The sequence below is a fragment of the Amblyomma americanum genome, chromosome 1 (assembly GCF_052857255.1).
Source record: "Amblyomma americanum isolate KBUSLIRL-KWMA chromosome 1, ASM5285725v1, whole genome shotgun sequence".
Lineage (NCBI taxonomy): Eukaryota > Metazoa > Arthropoda > Arachnida > Ixodida > Ixodidae > Amblyomma > Amblyomma americanum.
In genome coordinates, this window is record NC_135497.1 from 31,400,801 (window position 1) to 31,419,838 (window position 19,038).

Here is a 19,038-nt window from a genome sequence, read left to right on the forward strand (position 1 = left end):
ATTTGTCCACTGAGAGAGACAACCTCACACCTTGAAGGTAAGCTTGTGCCGAAAGTATAGCCTGTCGAGCTATCAGGGCTAATCGCTTGTGTTGGTAGCCAGTAATCCAAATACAGATGTCGTCAGCGTAAAGTGACATACGCACTTGGCTACAACTTTTTTTTCAACGAATCGGGTAGGCCAGCCATTACGGCGTTAAAGAGCGTGGGGGAAAGAACACTTCCTTGAGGCACACCTCGTGATAGAACCCTTTCGGTGCTTAACGTACTCCCTAACCGTACACGAACCACGCGATCACTGATAAACTTGTAAATGAATCTTAACATATGGCCCTGTATGCCCATGCCTTGCAAACTGTTTAGAATTGAGCTCTGAAGCACGCTGTCGTAAGCTTTCGCAACATCAAGAAAAATGGCTAAGGCGGAAAGGCCGAAAGCTCTCTGGTGTTCAATGTGACTGATCAAGTCTAAGACGCTATCTTGGGCACTAAGACCTCGGCGGAATCCTGTCATACAGGATGGCAGTGCCTTGCTGTCCTCAAGCCACCATGATAAGCGTTCATTTACCAGCTTCTCCATCAACTTAGCTAAACAAGAGGTCAATGACACTGGGTGATACGAGGCAAGGTCTTTCATGTCTTTGCCAGGCTTCAGTACCGGAACTACATGTGCCACCTTCCATGACGGAGGAACATCGCCACTCTCCCAAACTCGATTGATGAAGTTGAGGAACTCCTTTCTGAGTTGCAAGGGCAGATTATTCAGCATTTGATTGGTGATGCCGTCGGGACCTGGTGAATACCGGCGCCGCAGGCCACTGAGCGCAGTCTGAAGCTCACGAAGCGTGAACGGGACGTCCATGATAGACCTGGACGAAGCAGGTGGTGAATATATATCTATTCCAGAATCAGCGCGTACGAGTGCGTCTGCAAATTCCTCTGCCAAGCACGCAATAGGTTTTTCCTTGCGTATTGCAAGAGCTTCAAAAGGCTTCGAAGGGCGAGATTCTCCAGCAAGGCTGCCAATAACTCGCCATATTCTCGTTATCGGTGAGAACACAGTCAAACTAGCACAGAATGAGGCCCATTGCGACCTGTACAGCTTGTTCGTGTGCCGTCTAATAGCAGAATTCAGCCTATTGAAGGTCGTCTTCAGTTTCCTGTCGTCCTTCTTCCGCACGAGTTGGCGCTCCGCCCTTTTTCTCGCTGCACAAAGGTTCCTGAGTTTTAAATCCGGGGCAGGAAAATGATCAGGTAACTTGACCGCCGTAGTTGCTGCTAGCTTACTAGAAATCATTTTGTCAACAACATCACCAGAAACCCGTTCTAGGTGCTTTCTGTACTTGTCCCAGATGACCACGTTGCTAATTTTAGGACCATGCATACGGATCGAAGTCGGCAGCAAACACAAAAATCGGATAGTGATCACTCCCCATGCGGTCGGGCGCTATTGACCAACTCACGCGGACGTCAGGTGAATGCAGTGTCAGGTCTATAGCTGTCGTTGAAGCTGGAGGCCGGAAAAAGTGGGGCTTTCGTCATTGGCAACACACAGGTCCAAACTGTCAATAACCTCTACAAGTTTGCGTCCACGGAAATCCGTGTTCCTGTCACCCCAAACGGCATGATGGGCATTGAAATCACCGCAGATGATTCTAGGTGCTGGGCAGCGGTCGCAGAGCTGCTGTAGAAACAAATCTAATGCTACCTTCTTCCGCGGAGACACGTACACGGATGCAATAGAAAGGGTTCGAGAGCCGAGCTGTATTCTCACAGCCGCTACCTCAATGTCATCCGTGCAAAGATCGGCAACGCTTAGAGAACCATGTGGAATTTCTCTTCTTATGTAAAGCGCAGCACTTCCTGCAGGAAATGACTTTATGCTGCAGTTTTTATGGGTGACATATCCAGTCAGTCATCTCCCGCTTGGCAGGCCAGCTTCTGACAGGGCCAATACTGGAACAAAAGTCTCTTTCAAGAATAGTTTGAGTTCAGCTAACCGACTTAAAATCCCAGCGCAGTTCCACTGCAATATAAACGGCACTTTTCGGTGCATATGAGAGCCACGAGGTTTAGCCCCATCCATTTTAGTTCGCAAGGAAGTTTGCTGCGAAGGTGGAAATTAGGGACTCAAAAGAAAGCACCAGCTGTAGGAAGTTCTTCAGGTTACCAGGCGCCATCGCCGGAACATGTGAACGCAGGGCCCCAAACAAAACATGAAGAAGGTCAGACATACCTTGATTTTTGAGCTCCTTATTTTGCGCAACGCACTCACAACATCGACAAAAGATGCCGACGGGGACACACTCTTGGCCGCAGTAGCTGGTTTTTTTGTCACTTGTGCATATGAGGGTTCCCCTTGCCGTGGAGTCTGGCTGTGATCCGGCCGCTCAGGAACATGGACACTTTTTGCTGGAGGTCGAACAGTCGACTCGCGCGCACTGGGCCTTGGCGTCTTGCTGGACTCAGGTCTCTTAGGGACATTGTTAGGCAACGCAACAACATCAGACTCCAATACTGGGAACTCGTCTATTCCAGGGACAGGCGTCTCAGTCGGTGGGGTTTTTGGACCAGCAATAAAGGACATCCGACGGTGCAGAGCGCTTACACGGAAGGGGCAGCCTCCGACACTCGCTGGATGATCGCCACCGCAATTGGCGCAAGCAAAATCTGCCCTGCAGGTTTTAAAGTCGGGGTCGCCTCCGCACCGCTTACAGCGTCGATCCTTTGTGCAAACTTTGGCCGCGTTCCCAAACCGTTGGCATCTAAAACACCGTGGAGGAGCTTCAGTGAAATCTGCAACTGCGTGTTTTGTGAATCCCAGGTCAATTTTTTCGGGGCGCTCTGAGTTGGGAGCGAATGTCAACACGATAGAGTTGGTAGGTTTCGCAGCCCATTCTTTTCCTGGAGACTCCACACGACGAACAAGTCGTTTCACGTGCAGCACACCTTGTGGTTTCAGATAATCAAGTAGGTCGCGTTCTGAATACCACTTTGGTACACCCTTAATAACACAGGTGTTCTTCATGTAGGAATGGGGCAACCGCACGTTAACTTTGATGCCAAAAATCTGAGAGCTCTGCAGGAGCTTGTCAACCTGCTCTTCCGTCGAGACATCCAGCTGAAGAGCCCCGTGCATGGTGAACCGACTTCGAATCGGAGCTGATCTCAGCAGTGATTGAATGGCCGCGGAAAGTAAGATGGGATTCTCTCTTAAATCAACCCCCTTTTCTGTGGGCGCAACCACTACCGGGATCCCTACCGTTCGTTGCTTGCGATGACTCACCAACTTGAAGCCCTCGTTGTCCACGTCAGCCATATCGGCCACTGACACGTCACCGTCCACGATCGTTGACTCAGCCCCACCAAGCGATGAGGTCTCGCTGGGCGGGTGGTCGAGTCTATGTTCTGGTCGCTCCACAGCCTGGGAAGCCATGGCCGCCTCTTCCGAGCCAGCCTCCTTTGAATGGCGTGGTCCCTTTAGGCTTGCCGGCGCCGGAGCAGCCGTACACTTCCCGTAGGGACAGTACCCGCCTTGAAGATGCTGCCGTCCTCGAATATTCAAATAAAACTAGGTAAATTAGGAAAAATTAGCTAAATAAACAGAGCTGAGGCGACAGGCGATCGAACAACGTCTTCGTTTTCCTCTTCCTCCTGCACAAATCAAGCAATGAGGCCGAATTAAAAGTCAAATGAAACGCCAATTTTCAATGTAGTGAATGACCAATCCGAGGATTTCGAAAGTGCTTGTGGTGGCCACTAGCGCGTAGTGGCCTTTGTAAGTGACCGACAAGCTGACACCATGGGTGCTGCTCTTGAAATAGAACGCATTCTGATATTGAGAGAGCCGGGCGAAGCATTGCACTTTCCGAAGCAGGTTATTGCCTACAGGTTTACCGGCTGCGTTCTTAACCTCCCCCCCCCCCCCCCCACGAGTCCATTCAGTGTCCCGTGTGCTGCTTTCCCATCCCTGCTAAATGTGGCTAAAATCGTCGGACGCGATGGCCAGACAACCGCCCTACTCGACTTTTTGACAGCACTTTCTCTGCTTTGGTCTGATCCTGTGCGACCTCAAAACTAGCGAGAAATTTGACTTTTGTAGCGATAGCCACATTACGCTAGCATTTCGAGCCTTCAGCGTGGCGGTGGCGTGGCTGGTCACGTGATGCGGAGCAGCTCCCGGCTGCGCAGCGCGCAGGCGAAACCGAGTGGGGGAGGGGAGAGTGGAGAGGAGGAGAGAGCGAATCCACGTCCACGGACGAAGATGAAGAAGGAACGCCCAGAGAAACAAAGCGGCGAAAGACTGACTTTGCAATTCGACTGAGCATGTTCCACTCGGCCAGCTGTAGCTATCTCCTCACTACAGGTTTAACCAGAGCTAAACCACAGCCATTTTTATCGCGCCCTGTTTAGCGCGATATTATTCCACGCTAGCCTTGCGAAGGCTGTTGTTAGCCATGAGTCTTGCTGTTGCTTGTTAAACTGCCAGACGCCATGATGCCGCCTAGGTGGTTTACGACACCCGGAAGACCATCCGACACTGCCTTTTGGAGGCTTAGAGTAATCCGTAGGCGACGTAACGAATAAGGGCAGTCATAAGTACGTGCGGTTGATTGCAACCGAAAGAGGGAGGACAAAGCGTGTTTAGTCATATGCTATTTATTGCAACTCGCAAATAATGAACAGAGCGGGCCAGGTAGGTAGAAAATACCAACGTGGCATTCCTCAGATGTAGAAGGGTGTACGTAAGAAAACTTACCGGCTGGGGCGAGAGTTCGGCGGTACAGGAGGCGAACGTTTGAGCGCACCGAGAATGGCGGCGGGGTCTTCCTCTGCGCGCTGCGTTCGTGGGGAGAGCCATATTTGCGCGAAGAAGAGGAAAGAGCGCGCGTTTCTGCGTTCGCTTCGCTGGCCACACAATTTTATGCAGAATGAATTTGTTTTGAGTACTGGGAACAGAGTTTAACAGAGAGGCCAGAAAAGGTTTTTAATGACAGGTCTCGCTTGTGGCAGTGCTACATAATTTTGGGAGTTACCTTTTCGCAGCGTGGGTAGTTAAGTAGTAGAGCTTGGATTTTTTCACGGATCCTCGTTTCTGGTGAACATTGTAGAAATCTGAAAATATCATTTCGCAACAATTTCTTGCAACGCTGACCAATGCTCGTGCTTTTCACATGACCTTGATGTGAGAAAACAGTATTTCCTACTTATTTGGCAAATGGTTAAAAGAGCGATTATGCCACGGTGAGTTGAGATGAGCGGTGACTATTTTTTAGGAATGTAACAGTCAAGAGAACGCCAGGCTTGTCTGATCAGTTGCGAAATGATATTTTCAGATTGTTCGTCAAACTTCGTCAGAAACTCATCGAAGGAGTGTTCTTGCATTACTGACTAGAATAATTGCGCTTAACTTATTTATACTAATTTTGTGTTGTTAGTTGGTGTTGTTGCAGGTAAGATCAACACAGCACGTTATAAGGAATGGTTGCTTGTGCCTGATAAGTAGTTAATATTTTACAAGTTCTCAGGGGCGGCGGATAAAAAGTCTGGCGTATTGGATGTCGAGCATGTTATGTTAGTTGGGCTGAGTACAAGAATAGTTTAACCAACCAGTTAAGAAATCCAACCCTTCAGAAGCACTCTTTGTTATGGTAAAGTGAACACTATAGGACAGGCATTATGTGAAAAATGAAAGCCACCACACCGAATAATAGGAAGATTAGGGAGCTTAATACAAAAAGCGTTTAGGGGCTTCTCGCAGTTCCCCGAATACTTGAAGACACGTAAAACGCTTTTTGTATCGTTGTAATAAAACCGAATCGGTGGCATAGTGGTTCGAGCATCCGTCTCGTATGCCGGATGTGCAGCCCCGGTGCCATCGGTTGCCCATCGGCTTTGCCATGCGTACAAGCTGTAATCGGCCTGGTACGTGATTGGGGAAATAAGTGTTAAACCCTGCAGACGAAACGTACTAGCCATGCATGGCGTCCTATGTCCAGGCTGCTCTTGCGCGATTAAAGCCAAATCACAATGAACACCGCGGACGAACGTGAAAAATCGGACACGTACAGACGGACCACAGACAGGAATGGGGATTTACACGTCTCATACCCCTGTTACACGGGCACCGCAAAGGCCTTTGAGAATCAGCTCCTTATATCCAAAGGCGTAAGGAGTGCAGCTACACGGCACAAATGTTGCGCCTTTGCGGCTAAGGGCCTTGGAGGCGAAGGCGCCTGTCAGAAACCTTTGGAGCCTAAAGGCGCGGCCTTCGAGAACCTGCGATCGCGGTGCCACCCAGCGTCAAAAAGTAAAAGCGATAAAAGAATAGATACAGCCAACAATGTTTGAAAACATCGTTTTTTAAATATGAAAGGTGTGTCTGGCTTTGCTTTTTCTACGGGTTTTTATAATTTATGCCCAGATTTGAAGACCACATAATTATTGCAGCAACACCGAGTGCCCCGTGTGGCCAAGGCAATACACACAACCTGCTGCTGCTGATGAGAGCAGCTGTTGCAGTTCTTTTAAGGAAGCAGATAGAATGAAAAAAAAATTGTCTGAGCTCAACGAATGAACAGAATTCCCCACTTTTAACCTCGACCGCGGCGGCTGCGTTTTTATGGAGGAAAAACGCTAAGGCGCCCGTGTGCGGCGCGATGTCAGTGCACGTTAAAGATCCCCAGGTGGTCGAAATTATTCCGGAGCCCTCCACTACGGCACCTCCTTCTTCGTTTCTTCTTTCACTCCCTCCCTTATCCCTTCGCTTACGGCGCCGTTCAGGTGTCCAACGATATATGAGACAGATACTGCGCCATTTCCTTCCCCCCCCCCCAAAAAAAAAACAATTATTAAGCACTGACTTCAGCCGCCTCGAGCACAGCAGCAGGTGCTAAGCCTCAACGATAGTTTCACCTGTGTGCTGCACCGTGTAGCTGCGTCGCTGCTCCTTTAAGCTTTCGCTCCTTTGGTGAAAAATGGTGCCTTTGCTGAAAAGGCCTTCGAGGAATTCCGTGTGACAGTGGTGTCAGTCGTCATGCCCAGCCTCGTCCTTTGCAGCGCGGCGGCCACCGGATCACGTTCACCCAGCGTCGAGCCGGCTGCACGTTGGCCGGTTGCCTGTGCGCCTCGCTGGCCGCCCTCTGCCTCACCCTGGGAGCCGCGGCAGGAGTCTACTACGGCGGTGAGCTGCTGGGCTACTCCGCCCTGAAGCCCGTGCCGGGGCCACAGTGTACTGCACAGGGGCACCGCGGGCGCCTCCTGTGCTATGTATGTGATAGGTTTGTAGCGAGAGGGAAAGCTCCACCATGGAGAGGCGGCGCAGGAATGCCGGGAAGAGGAGGTTTCCTACTTGACTCGGCTATTGTTGGGCGTAAAACGTGGATTCGGCCGCCAGAATACGACCCTTCTCGATGCAAACCTCGAAGAAATGTCGTGAAAGTTGCCATACCAGCGCAACACCTAACTTTCACTTGCGTTAACTATACTGAAGAATTGAAAAACGCAGTATCGAAATATCTTAAACTGCGCACAGAACAGACCGTCGAGGCGCAGCTACCAATTTCGAGATATGTACAATATACGCATTCACCCTAACAGTAGGGAAGTCAAATAAGAAACCTCGTCTTCCCTGCATTTTCGCGGTGGAAGAAGTGTTTTTTTTAAAAAAAAACTCGCATACACGGTGGCGCCAGCTTTCCCTCTGGGTAATACCTGGAAACTCTGTGCTTTAGTACGTATACGAGAGTCGCGGTTCCGGGAAGCGCATGTCGTGCTAAAGCGGCTTCCCTCGTGTAGTGGCGGGAACACACGCAGTTCGTCGTTGCTTTTCAAAGCGGACACAACCCACCAGATCTGCGAACTATATTTCTTTAAAATTTGGCGGCCCGACACCCACGTGACCAGGAAAAGAATATTAAAATTTCTCTCGAAGGATTGGAGAATTGAACCGAGGTCTTTGATTGCGAGACGCGCACGCAATCCATTAGGCCGCGTTGGTTCTTGGCGAATAACAGAAATGACCCTAGCATATGCGCCATCTTACGACTATATGCTAATAAATAGGTGTGTCTTTAAAAAGGAAGGAAAAACAAAAATAAGAATTAAAATTACAAGGAAATAAAAAGTAAAAAATAACGCTTTCGCATTTACAGCACGTAAGTAGTTTTGAGCGGCCACCGTGATTTTTCAAGATTGGCCATAGGTTACGTTTTATATTTCTGGCGACTTAATAATCCCGCCTGGTTAGCAGCAAGGAAGCTTGTTATCTTGTAGGTTCAAGTAGTGTCGAGTACGGGCTAAAAGCAAGCGCAGCCGTCTGTCGAGCAGCACATATCGAACGCGTTCATCGCACCAGCCATGCTACATACGATCGCGGACGATGGCACACCGAAAGACATATAGAAGGGGCACCGAACGATATTAAATTCTCACTGTGTACTGCAAAACAGGTTCCACAAGGCGCACTTTTGGCTGAACTCCAGTTTTTATTAGCTAGATGAAATAAACAGCACGGGTATGATGCCCGAAAAGGAAGGAACGCTGCTCTCAAGAAATACAACTGAGCTCAAGCGCCGCATCCACGTTCTTCTGATGTGATGTATAACTTGCTGGTGCCATTATCCGGTGTTGCGGGTAGAGAATGTGTCAGAAACCTACAACTGCCATCATGGCTGTCCCGTGCTTGCGCCACCATCTGGCGCAAATCATGCTTTGCGTGCAGTTTTGTACCCGTGTGCTGTTCCTCGTCCTGAGGCTTTCTCGTCACGTATACGCCGTAGTTTCTGACTCTTCCCGTTCGCACCAAAGCATTAATGTTCGGCATCACTGCTTACATATCATGCGCATGTTTCCCCTTCGAGGTCTGCTCGGGTCCTCATGACACGATATCTTCCTCTTACAGTTCGCTTCCTGGAAGGACAGCGGACAGCAGGTACGTAGATCCCTCTTACACCATAAGTATAGCGCGGCGCCTCATCTGGCGGTCTCCACTGATTTCTGCTCAGCGTCAGAAAGCAGCCAAGGTAAATGCCGCCACTCAGTGGCAGCAACGACGGTGTCCGCTTGAGCGCGAAGTGCCTATAGCAATGCGCGCATAAATAAAAGCGGGACAACTGTTGAGTGGCGTGTCGAAGAACCATTTTTTCCACTTGTCAAGCAGAACATGCTAGTTGGTGCATTCTTTGAGAAATGGAAATGTTGCGCGAGACGCACAAGACAAGACATAGGACGATAGTGAATAACAACTGAGCATACTGCAGGGTGCCTACCACATATTTCCGGAAAAAAAGGTGCATGCGGAACAAAGACCACGGGGAAAAAACCGTAACACTAGCAAGAAAATGGGCATTATCTTAGAGCAACTTAAAACGTGAACTCACACTTCCTCTTCGTGAGTTGTCACGAAATGGAGATGCAGTCACCGTCCGACTCAAAAAGGGAATTTGTCCCCCGGACAAAATCTGTTTGAATGGGAAACAAGTGGCGAGTTCACTACGCGCAGGTTCTTGTTCCACACCTTCACGGGTGTACCCTGTCTTAGTGGTGTACCTATCGGGTTTCTCCACTTTTTCCTCGGCACTCTCCCAGCCGATGTGTTTTGTTTATTCATCGTGGCATTACTTCAATTTGCACAGGACATAGTGTAAACAACGCCAGGGAGCTTCAGCGCCCTCTTTGCATCCAGGAACTGGAATGAAATGGGGCAGAGTACATATTATTCTAAGTGCTTTTCGCTTTAACCTTTTTTATTGTAAATATAACCAGTGTACAATTTCTGTTGGGAAAATTTTATTCTAATGTGACTTCATTTTAAATTAATGTTATTCTAAGGGCATTTTATTTACACCTTTTTTATTATTTATATGTAACTATTGTAAAATTTCTGTTGGAAGAAATGCATTCCGAGTCTTTCCCGCTTTTTTTTTTCCTGTACTTATTGCATGGACCCCAGTCTAAACAAGAAGGCTAAGGGCCCAGACGTTTAACATGTATTTTTTTACTGACCGCATCCAGCGAAATAAAAACTGAATCGAAAAAATTGAAAGAAAAACCATAATCGAGCGTGCCCACAGGTGGCCAAATGCCCTCACTTTTACTTTTCCTCCCTCACCCTCAATTTTGAATCCATGGCTCTCCCTCACCCTTGCCCTCATTTCGAAAAGCTATACGGCCCTCCCTCACCCTCACTTCGAAAAATTTGCTGGCCCTTCCTCATCCTCATGAACAGTCGTTTTAATTAAAGTTATAGGTGTAACATTAAGAGACCGGAAGCGGGCAGAGTGGGTGAGGGAACAAACGCGTGTAATGCCATCCTAATCGAAATGAAGAGGAAGAAATGGGCTTGGGCAGGGCACGTAAAGCGCAGGCAAGACAACAGCCGGTCCTTAAGGGTAACGGAGTGGATTCGAAGAGAAGGCAAGCGTAGCAGGGGGCGGCAGATGGTTAGGTGGTTAGTGCATATAGATAAAAATGAAATGGTATAAGTGCAGGGCGCATGTATGTGGGGCGCAGCTGGCAAAATACAGGGTTAATTGGAGAGACATGGGACAGGCCTTTGACCCGCAGTTGGTGTGGTCAGCCTGATGATGATGATGATGAACTTCTGGCGATATTACTGAGGAATAAACATATAAGACAAGCCTTCAAGTCACTACAGGACGAGTGGCTAGATCCCTAAATTGTGTGTGTCCGTGTACATGTGTGTGTATTACTTGAGCTAATACGTGAGATAAAACCGAGACAGTTACGAGTTGAGCACCAAAATATCACTCTGCCTTTACTTCTGGCACGCACTGCGTGCTTACATGCGCCCTGCACTTATAGCATTTCATTTTTATCTATATGCACAGCTAAAATAAATCAGCGCGTTGTTGTGTGTGTGTATACAAAAACTAATGTACGGCAAGAATATTTAGAAAACAATGCAGTAGTATTTACCACGACAATTACAATAAGCGCTAAGCACAGAATAGACTCAGAACGAGGAAAGTTCGTAGGTCGCTTAATTACCATTACCCGATGACATTGCGACAGCACAGGGTCTTCTGAATTTCACTGCTTCTAATCTTCCGCCATTTCGTGCGGTTTGCTGCATGCTCGTTTGATGATGCTTTCACGCACACAGATGAAAGATCGCGAAGACCACGCTTTTAACTACAGCGTTAGAGACTGGCAGTTTTAATTTTTTAATGGAATCAAGACGGCTGCCTTAATTTTTTTTCAATATTATTTTTATTCTTACAATTATCACTATCTTTTAACTACTCGGCTTTAAACATCAGTCTCGATCTCCTGCATACGTTATGCATTTTCCGTTTCATTTCTTTGTCCTTTTTGTTTAGTTCTTCCGTCCTTACTATTCATTTTAATTTCGTCCAGGAATTATTCACCTCAAAAACTCTTTCTGGCCTCCAATTCTTGGCCAATTCCCCTATGTGGGCATGTGCCATAGTATGTGGACAACAACAACAACTACTACTGGCACTTTAACACACGTGAACACGGGTACGTGACAAAGACGACGACACTGCAAGCACAGCTTGAGCGCTTGGCAGTTCGTTCTGGCAGAATGTTAAAATTTTTCCCAACTGACTGTTCATCTGAGGGAAGTGTATGAACCCACCGACTATAAACCGAAGTGGCACTCCCTCTTGATGATGTGCTCAGCCTTACCTAGCGTCTACTATTCTGCTGCTTCGTGTTTTTGCGATGTGTTTCGTGGCATTTCCTAAAAGTTTTGTAAATAATTTAGTTAATGCAAATAGAATATATTTCCAATGTAATAAATAGATGAGGAAAAATGCTGTGGCGATGGCGTAGTAGTATAAAGCAGCGGCCAGCGGAACTGATTTTTTGCGCCGCCGCTGGTTCGGATCCCGCCCCCGTGCTATGAAATTTTTTTTATTTCTTTAGTGTCTTCCCCCATTGCAATACCGGATTTCCGCTGCAGTGAGGCTCTTATGCTGTCGCTTAAAATAAAACATTATTCATGCCACTTGAAAATCAAACGGGTCGCTCAAATACAGCATTTGGGCTCAATAACAGTAATTACTGAAATTATGCAATATCAGGCAAACTTGCACAATGGTGACCATCAAATATGGCTCAAGTCATTTCCAAAATTTGGAACAGGGCGACTCCAGAAATATGACCTCGGCCGATTTGGACCGAAATCGGTGTCCAACCAAAGTCGACCGCGCCCGACACGATGGCGACCTCCAAATTTGGCTCGAGTCATTTCCAATGTTTGGCACGGGCGACTCACGAAATATGACCTTGGCCGATTTGGACCAAAATTAATGGCCAACCATGACTGACCGCTCCCGGCACAATGACGACCTCCAAATTTGGAACAGGCCATTTCTTAAAATTTGGCACTCGCGACCCCGAAGATGTAGTTCACAGCTTTGAGGCTTGCATCATATCGTTGCTATGGTGTCGCTTGTGGCGTCACCAATTACGTCACTGCGCTTTCGCATGTCACACATCGCTTTAAGCGGACTTAATCCCAGGCTAATTTTTTTTTACTTTCATGAGCAAGATTGGCAGAGGAAGGCAGTCCCTGTGCTGCTTAGACATGAATGTAACAACGCGCTCCCGAAGGAATTTCCATTCTCTCTAAATCGTTGAAAATATCACACATCTGTCTTTTGTTAACTGCAAAAAAAAGAATCTGAAAAGACTGCCTCAAAGTGACCCAGCAAGTAGACCGTTCTTGGAAAGTAAAATCATGGGTCTACCTTAACCGCGCCGTAAGGGAAGGGATAAAGTAGGGAGTGAAAGAGGTGTCGTAGTGCAGGGCTCCGGAATAATTTGGGCCACCTGGAATCTTTAACGTACACTGACATCGGATAGCACACGGGCGCCTTAGCGCTTTTACTCCATCGAAACGCAGCCGCCGCGGTTGGGTTCGAACCCGGGAAATCCGGATCAGTAGACGAGCGCCCTAACCACTGAGCCACCGCGGCGGGTGCCGACAGGATCAGAAAACCTAAATGACTCGACTGGAAGGCTCGCACTTAGACACGGAGCGAACAGTAAGAGTGTCAAAAGCATTAAATCTAGCGAGTTTAAGCCCGCACGGGATCAAAACAGGTTCTGATGAGGCATTCACTGTCCACCGTTGAGCGCAACCGTCAACTACGGCGACAATAGGCCACGGCACGAGAACATTCTGTTTCGCAGCGTTGGGCACATCTGGCTCAACAAGCAGGTGGCAGGTGCCCGTGAACAGGAACGAACATTGCTGCCATGGCTAGTAAGATCACTTCTTACGTGACCCTGAAGGCACCGTTTCCTTATTGACAGGAACATACGAACAAACTAAACAGGCACAGAAATTGCACCTTGTGCGCCTGCAGAGCTGCAGGTAAGCAACTGGAAGAAATGAAAAATAAAAAACAGTATATGAAGCTTTTGCACCAGGCACAGCTCGAAATAAATACTGAACAAAATATGAAAACGTGGTACATGTAGCTTCTGCACTTGCCAGAGCTCAGAATAAATACACCACAAAAAATTAAAAATAGCTAGCGCACGAAGCCTTTTGAACCTGCCAGAGACGTACATAACAAAAAATGAAAAATAGTACCTGGAGCTTCTGCATCTGGCAGAGCTTAAAATAAACAAAAAATGAACAAAAATGGCACATGAAGCTTCTGCACCTGGCAGAGCTTAAAATACCTAATAGTAAAAAATAAACAGTATATAACACTGCTGCACTTGCAAAGCTTAAAACGAATTAAAAAAAAAACAAATGACGCTTGTGCACCTGACTGATATTAACTAAATACAAAAACACAAACTAAATATGGTATAACGTCTCTGCACCAGGCAGAGAAGCAAATAATGTAAATAAAAATAAATACATGCAAAAAAAAAATTCAAAGTGGTGCTGGCGGCTCCAGCGGGTTTCTTAGGATGTTTCCCAGCATGCCGACCGTCTGGACGAGCAGCTATTGATGCGCATTTTGACTCCGCACAGCAGTTGCCACCTCCCGCATTGCCTGCACATAAAAAAACTACAGTTACAAATTTTTACTGCCCAACACTACTGAGAGCTTGCTTAACTTTTGTGAAAAAGGTTAGGTACTGAGATATTTTGGACAAAATATGGTTTTAGAAGACTCGTGGCAGTTTAATAGACGGAGCTGTCCCAACCACCTCCCACAAGAGATGCCAAACAGAAGTAGATGTGTTCAAAAGTGAGCATGGGTATTTATGCTGAAGGTGACGGTTCCTGCTTAGTAAATTCTGCTGAAAGGCAGCGTCCTGGCGGTTCCGGGCCTCAGTAAGGTCCGCCAAACGCCGTGTTTCATGTAGAGTCTGCCGCAGCAACTCATCCGCCTCATCATCTCGTCGTTGTCTTCTTTGGCCAGCTTGGTGTGGGATGCGGTGAGAGCTGCAGTGGGGCTCCGGTGCGGGCTGCTGTGGGGGCTGCGATGTAGCTACCAGCAAAGAAAATGTACTCATATCACGCAGTTGGCATGCGGTGGAGTAAGGAAAGCGTTTCGTGCAATGTCTTAGTGGACTTGACGTGAATACGCTGACAGCAATAACAGAAGGCACAGTGGTGCGGCACGGGCAGCATTGTTGTAGCATATTTCATGTGCACATTCGTAAGACTACTAGGAGACATCCCAACCTGACTGCAAGAGAAATAAACATTCTGCACAAAGTGGCGAGGCCACAGACACAGTTTTGTGGATAGTGTAAAATTACTGGAGTTATATGTCTACTGCTTCAAATGCTATTACTTTAAAGCAGCTGCAAGAATGGGTAATGTCGCCTGTGCCGACTGGCGACGTGCTGCTGAAAGAGTCTGGCGAGGTGCTGCTGAAGACGATCGGCGACGGGCTGCTGGTCCTCCTGTTTCAAGAAGCCATAGCGCCGCACGTTCTTACACGAGTGGACAAACGTTCTTCCCCGCAGAAAATGTCTCAATTGCCCATAACGTCATCGCGGTTTACAAGCGACGGTACACACCCACCTGAATTGACTGATCCTCGAAGAACAACGGCCCGCGGCGCTGGCCGTGCCTATAAAGCCCGGAATACATGGAGCGTTTTTGAGGCGATTTTCGCCCGACGGCGCAGATTTGACGCCCGGCATCAAGAAAAACGCCCGCCGCCGCCGATCAGGAACGGCTAGATTTTGACGCGGCGTGCGCGCGTCAGACGCTACCGGAAGTGCCTGCCGGACTCACTTCCGTCTGTATTCGGCGGCAGCGGCCAGCCGTCTCAGCGTCCCTTGAGCACTTCGCGCGCGTTATTCACCCTCCTCCTTTCTTAATTGCCAGTTGGGGTGCACCTAGAATTTCCTCTTTATTTTCTGCTTGTCTTTTATGTCCCTCATCTTCATGAGCAATAATCTTTTCTTCAACAACAGAAGACGCCGATGTGCCCCCATGGACACTGGCCTTGGTCACAAGAATAGAAGCGGCGTGTTCTCCCTCGCAGTAATCTCCCTGCTTGCCGTCCGCTCGAAGTAAATGAAAACTCTTTTCAAAACTGGTTTTCAGCAACGAGAGCCACAAGCAATGCACAGAACGAAGCTCACATGTAGTGTCTGCCCAATCCGCACCGCCGTTTCAGTCGCACAGGGTCGCCAGACGAAACAGTTCTGGCCAACTCTCTTCGCTGAACATCCACAAAAATATCGAGACAATACTAAACATACCTGAAAATGTGTATAGACATATCTGTAGGATATTTATTGCCTAATTTAATAATTATAACACAAGCAAACAACATATAAGCATTGATCGTTCATTTAGTGGTGGCCAAAACATTTTAGCCTTGTCTGGCCACACTGCGGCGGCGTTCGCCGCTTGTACGCCTCATGTAACCTGGCCAGCGTCCCTCCGGCGCGTTTTTTTGTCTACGCGCGATAATCGCAGGAGAAAAACGCCCCATGTAGCCCCCGCTTAAAGCCCGGGATACATGGAGCGTTTTTTGGGCGATTTTCGCCCGACGGCACGCATTTGACGCCCGGCCTCGAAAAAAACGCCCGCCGCCGCCGATCTGGCCCCGCCAGATATTGACGCGCGGCGTTCGGAGAGACCGGAAGCGGGAGCCGGAGCAAGCCAATAGCAGCGCAGGAAGCCCGCTGTTCCGGTTTGGCCGCCTCCGCCGCCGCCGCCGCCAACATGGCCGCCATGGCCGACGAGCTCTGCTGTGTTTATTGCACGAAAATGTTGTTATCGTGAAAATAAACGCTTCACGAGACATGAAATGTCACTTTTTTTTGGAGAACAGGACCGAATGTTGGATCAAAATGCCCGCTTTTCCTCCCTGAAGCGAAGGTGCCGAAGAAAACCGCAGCCGATGGTAGCCACGGCTGAGCGGGCATCGAAAGGTACGCAACCGCATGCATTCGAGCACGCAAAACCACGTATATATCTATGCACGCGTGCTGCAAAAAGTACAGTGGTGTCTAAATGAACAATTTCGTTATTCTGAATAAGGAGTCAGCGTCGCTGCTCTCAAACAGCTCCTCGCTCAATGATATTTGCCACTTGTTGATCATATTGCTTTCACGCTGAGAGATACGCGGCGGCGGGCTGCCGCTTTTTCGCTCCATGTATCTCCAGCCGGGCGTCGCGCCGCCGCGGCGTTTTCTGCCGCGCGAACATCGTCGGAAAAAACGTCGCATGTATCCCGGGCTTAAGAGCGATAATACAGCCCCCCCCCCCCCCCCCCCCCGGCAAGCACACTCCGGTGTGCCTGCGGTAGGATGCGACAAGGCATGTTCAAGCGGCATTTGACATAATGGTGCTGATAGACTCACCTGTCCTCTTGCTTTAAACGGGCCAATTCTGCCCTCTTCCTGCAGCACAGAACGTGCCAAGACTAGGATTCCCGCGCGGAGACTCGCCGCAGCGAAGAGCGGGTAAAGCAGGCAAAAGTTTCTGCTTTGTTTTTCGAAAACAGCGAATAGCAAGGAAGAATCATTGCCTGCATCTTGGGTTGGGGCTGGTAGGTTTACAGGGACATATGCGTGCGCTGCGTTGTAGGAACACAAATTAAGAACGAACGAAAACTAGCAAGGTTGTTAGTGGGCGCCCAACCGCTTTGCTTGTTTGTTGCTCGTGCCCAACTGAATCATTTGCGTGCCAGACGTTTTTGCGGCCAAACAAAGTTAAATCTGAACAACAGTGTATCGTGGTCGTCTTGTAATTCCTGAAACAAAAGGAACAGTACCCCAATCACATACATGGCATTTGTCACCTTTAAACCCCTTTTGTCAAGCGCCGATCGATAACACAGACTTACCTCGGCAAGATGACTTCGTCGATTTTCAGGCCCGGCATTCTTTGCAAGTTTCTTTCTGGAGATCCGTGGCCTTCACTGGCTTCTATCAAATTGTTCCGTGCACTTGGTACAAGCGCACAGTACCTTGGTTTTAGACGACGAGTAAAAAAGCAGACACTAGCCGCGGGATCAGCTGTTTTACCGAAAGCCGCCATGTTCACTGTTTACCTCTGCCAGCGCGCCCTCATGACGACAAAAGTTACCCATGAAAGAATTCAATTGCAAAACTTTAAGGACTTCTTGTTTTGCTTCATGCTGCTGAAAGTGAAATACAGTTTCTTCAAAAATAAAGCATTATTAATTTTATTGACTGCGTGTTTTCATGAAAAGTTAACATACGGCCCATCGACGTGTAAATAAGTTGCTTGACGTGCAAATAAATGCTTCCGGGGTGGCACCTTGCTAGTCATTGTTTCATTCGGCGTTTCGTCACGCGTTGACGTCTGGCCACGATATCGTGATTATGACGTCACGCTCTATAACTTTAGAGCGGGTTCCGTAATACGGGCCCAGGTTCTTTGCGTGCATGGGTCCAACGCAATAAAACAATAAAAAAATACGGTCAGAGCAGAACTCTACAATGGACACACCATGGCAGAGGAAAAACCTAAGCGTCCACTGCAGTATTCGAGATCCCACTTTACGCTTGCCGAGAAGCGGACAGTCGTTGTTTCTGCAGCGAGCATTGGAACGCTGCGTATACCTATGAGCTCGAACCGTATAGGAATGGCGACAAGAGACACCTAACTTTCTGGCAGTGGCAATGCGAAATTCGATCGAAGCGTCTGATACAACTCGTAGCGAACTCGTAGCGAAGGGCCTGCGCCCACGCCAACGGTGAACTAGTAAGGAGAGCAGCAATGAAGGATTGCCGTTCCCGCGCCAGCGTAATCCTCTGCTTCGTTTTTTGGGGTTGACTTGGGGAGATAAGTATGTTCTCTCCACTCAATCGCGGCTGACACGGTTCAAAGCCGCCCGGACCCCACCCCGTGATCGCGTACGCTACCGAGCGCACGCCAAGCACGACAGACCTTGCTCTGAGGGAACAAAGGAACGACACACTGGCTGACACAAACAGGCATTTATTGCTACGGCAACAATAACGCCAGCTAGCTACAAGATACACTAATGAATCGAGGTCGTCCGACTCACCAGCAAGGTTCCGAGCGAATGTTCGCTCGCGCCAGGGCAAGGGATGTATACTCTGAAGGCCGGACGGAACGATATACGGGAGCGGGTCTCCCCGTTGATTCCTCGCCCCGCCGGCTAGGAGCGGAGCCGCGAGCAACACGTCCGCTCGCGCCGGCGATCCAGCCGAAGAACCTCATCTCCCGCGCGCAGGCTTCAGCAGTCTCCCGCGCAGCGACGCTGGCGCCCTCTCTTGTCAGTTAATGTAACTGACAAAGGAATGCGTTCATCCCCGGGATGAGACAGCTGCTGCACGGTGCCTCGCGGGAAAGCAAACACAGGGGGCTGCAGGGCAGGTCCCCAAATCCCCCCAACCTTGAATAGACCCACGCGCCTGAGAGTACCTGCTATGGAGGAGTCTCCTGGTCTTCATGTCCTTGAGGCACGTCTGGCAGCGGAGGTCACGCCGACAGCGTCCACGCAGTTTTCCGCGGTGATCTGAAGGCGGCATGAAGGTCTCCGCTGGAACGACTCGCATGGCCCGCGGACTAGTGTCCGGAGGCCCGCGAATAGAAGGCCGGTGGGAAAACTGCAGGCCAG

The 19,038-nt window shown here is 48.9% G+C and overlaps 1 protein-coding gene across 2 annotated transcripts in view; it reads left to right on the top strand.

Annotated features, from left to right (window-relative positions):
• LOC144112552 (atrial natriuretic peptide-converting enzyme-like) overlaps window positions 1-19,038 on the top strand; it is a 150,516-nt gene that overhangs the window by 52,820 nt on the left and 78,658 nt on the right. For both annotated transcript variants that reach the window (XM_077645362.1, XM_077645369.1), the window contains exons 2-3: window positions 7,058-7,181; window positions 8,901-8,930. In XM_077645362.1, coding sequence (XP_077501488.1) covers window positions 7,058-7,181; window positions 8,901-8,930 — 154 coding nt within the window. The remainder of the gene's footprint in view (window positions 1-7,057; window positions 7,182-8,900; window positions 8,931-19,038) is intronic.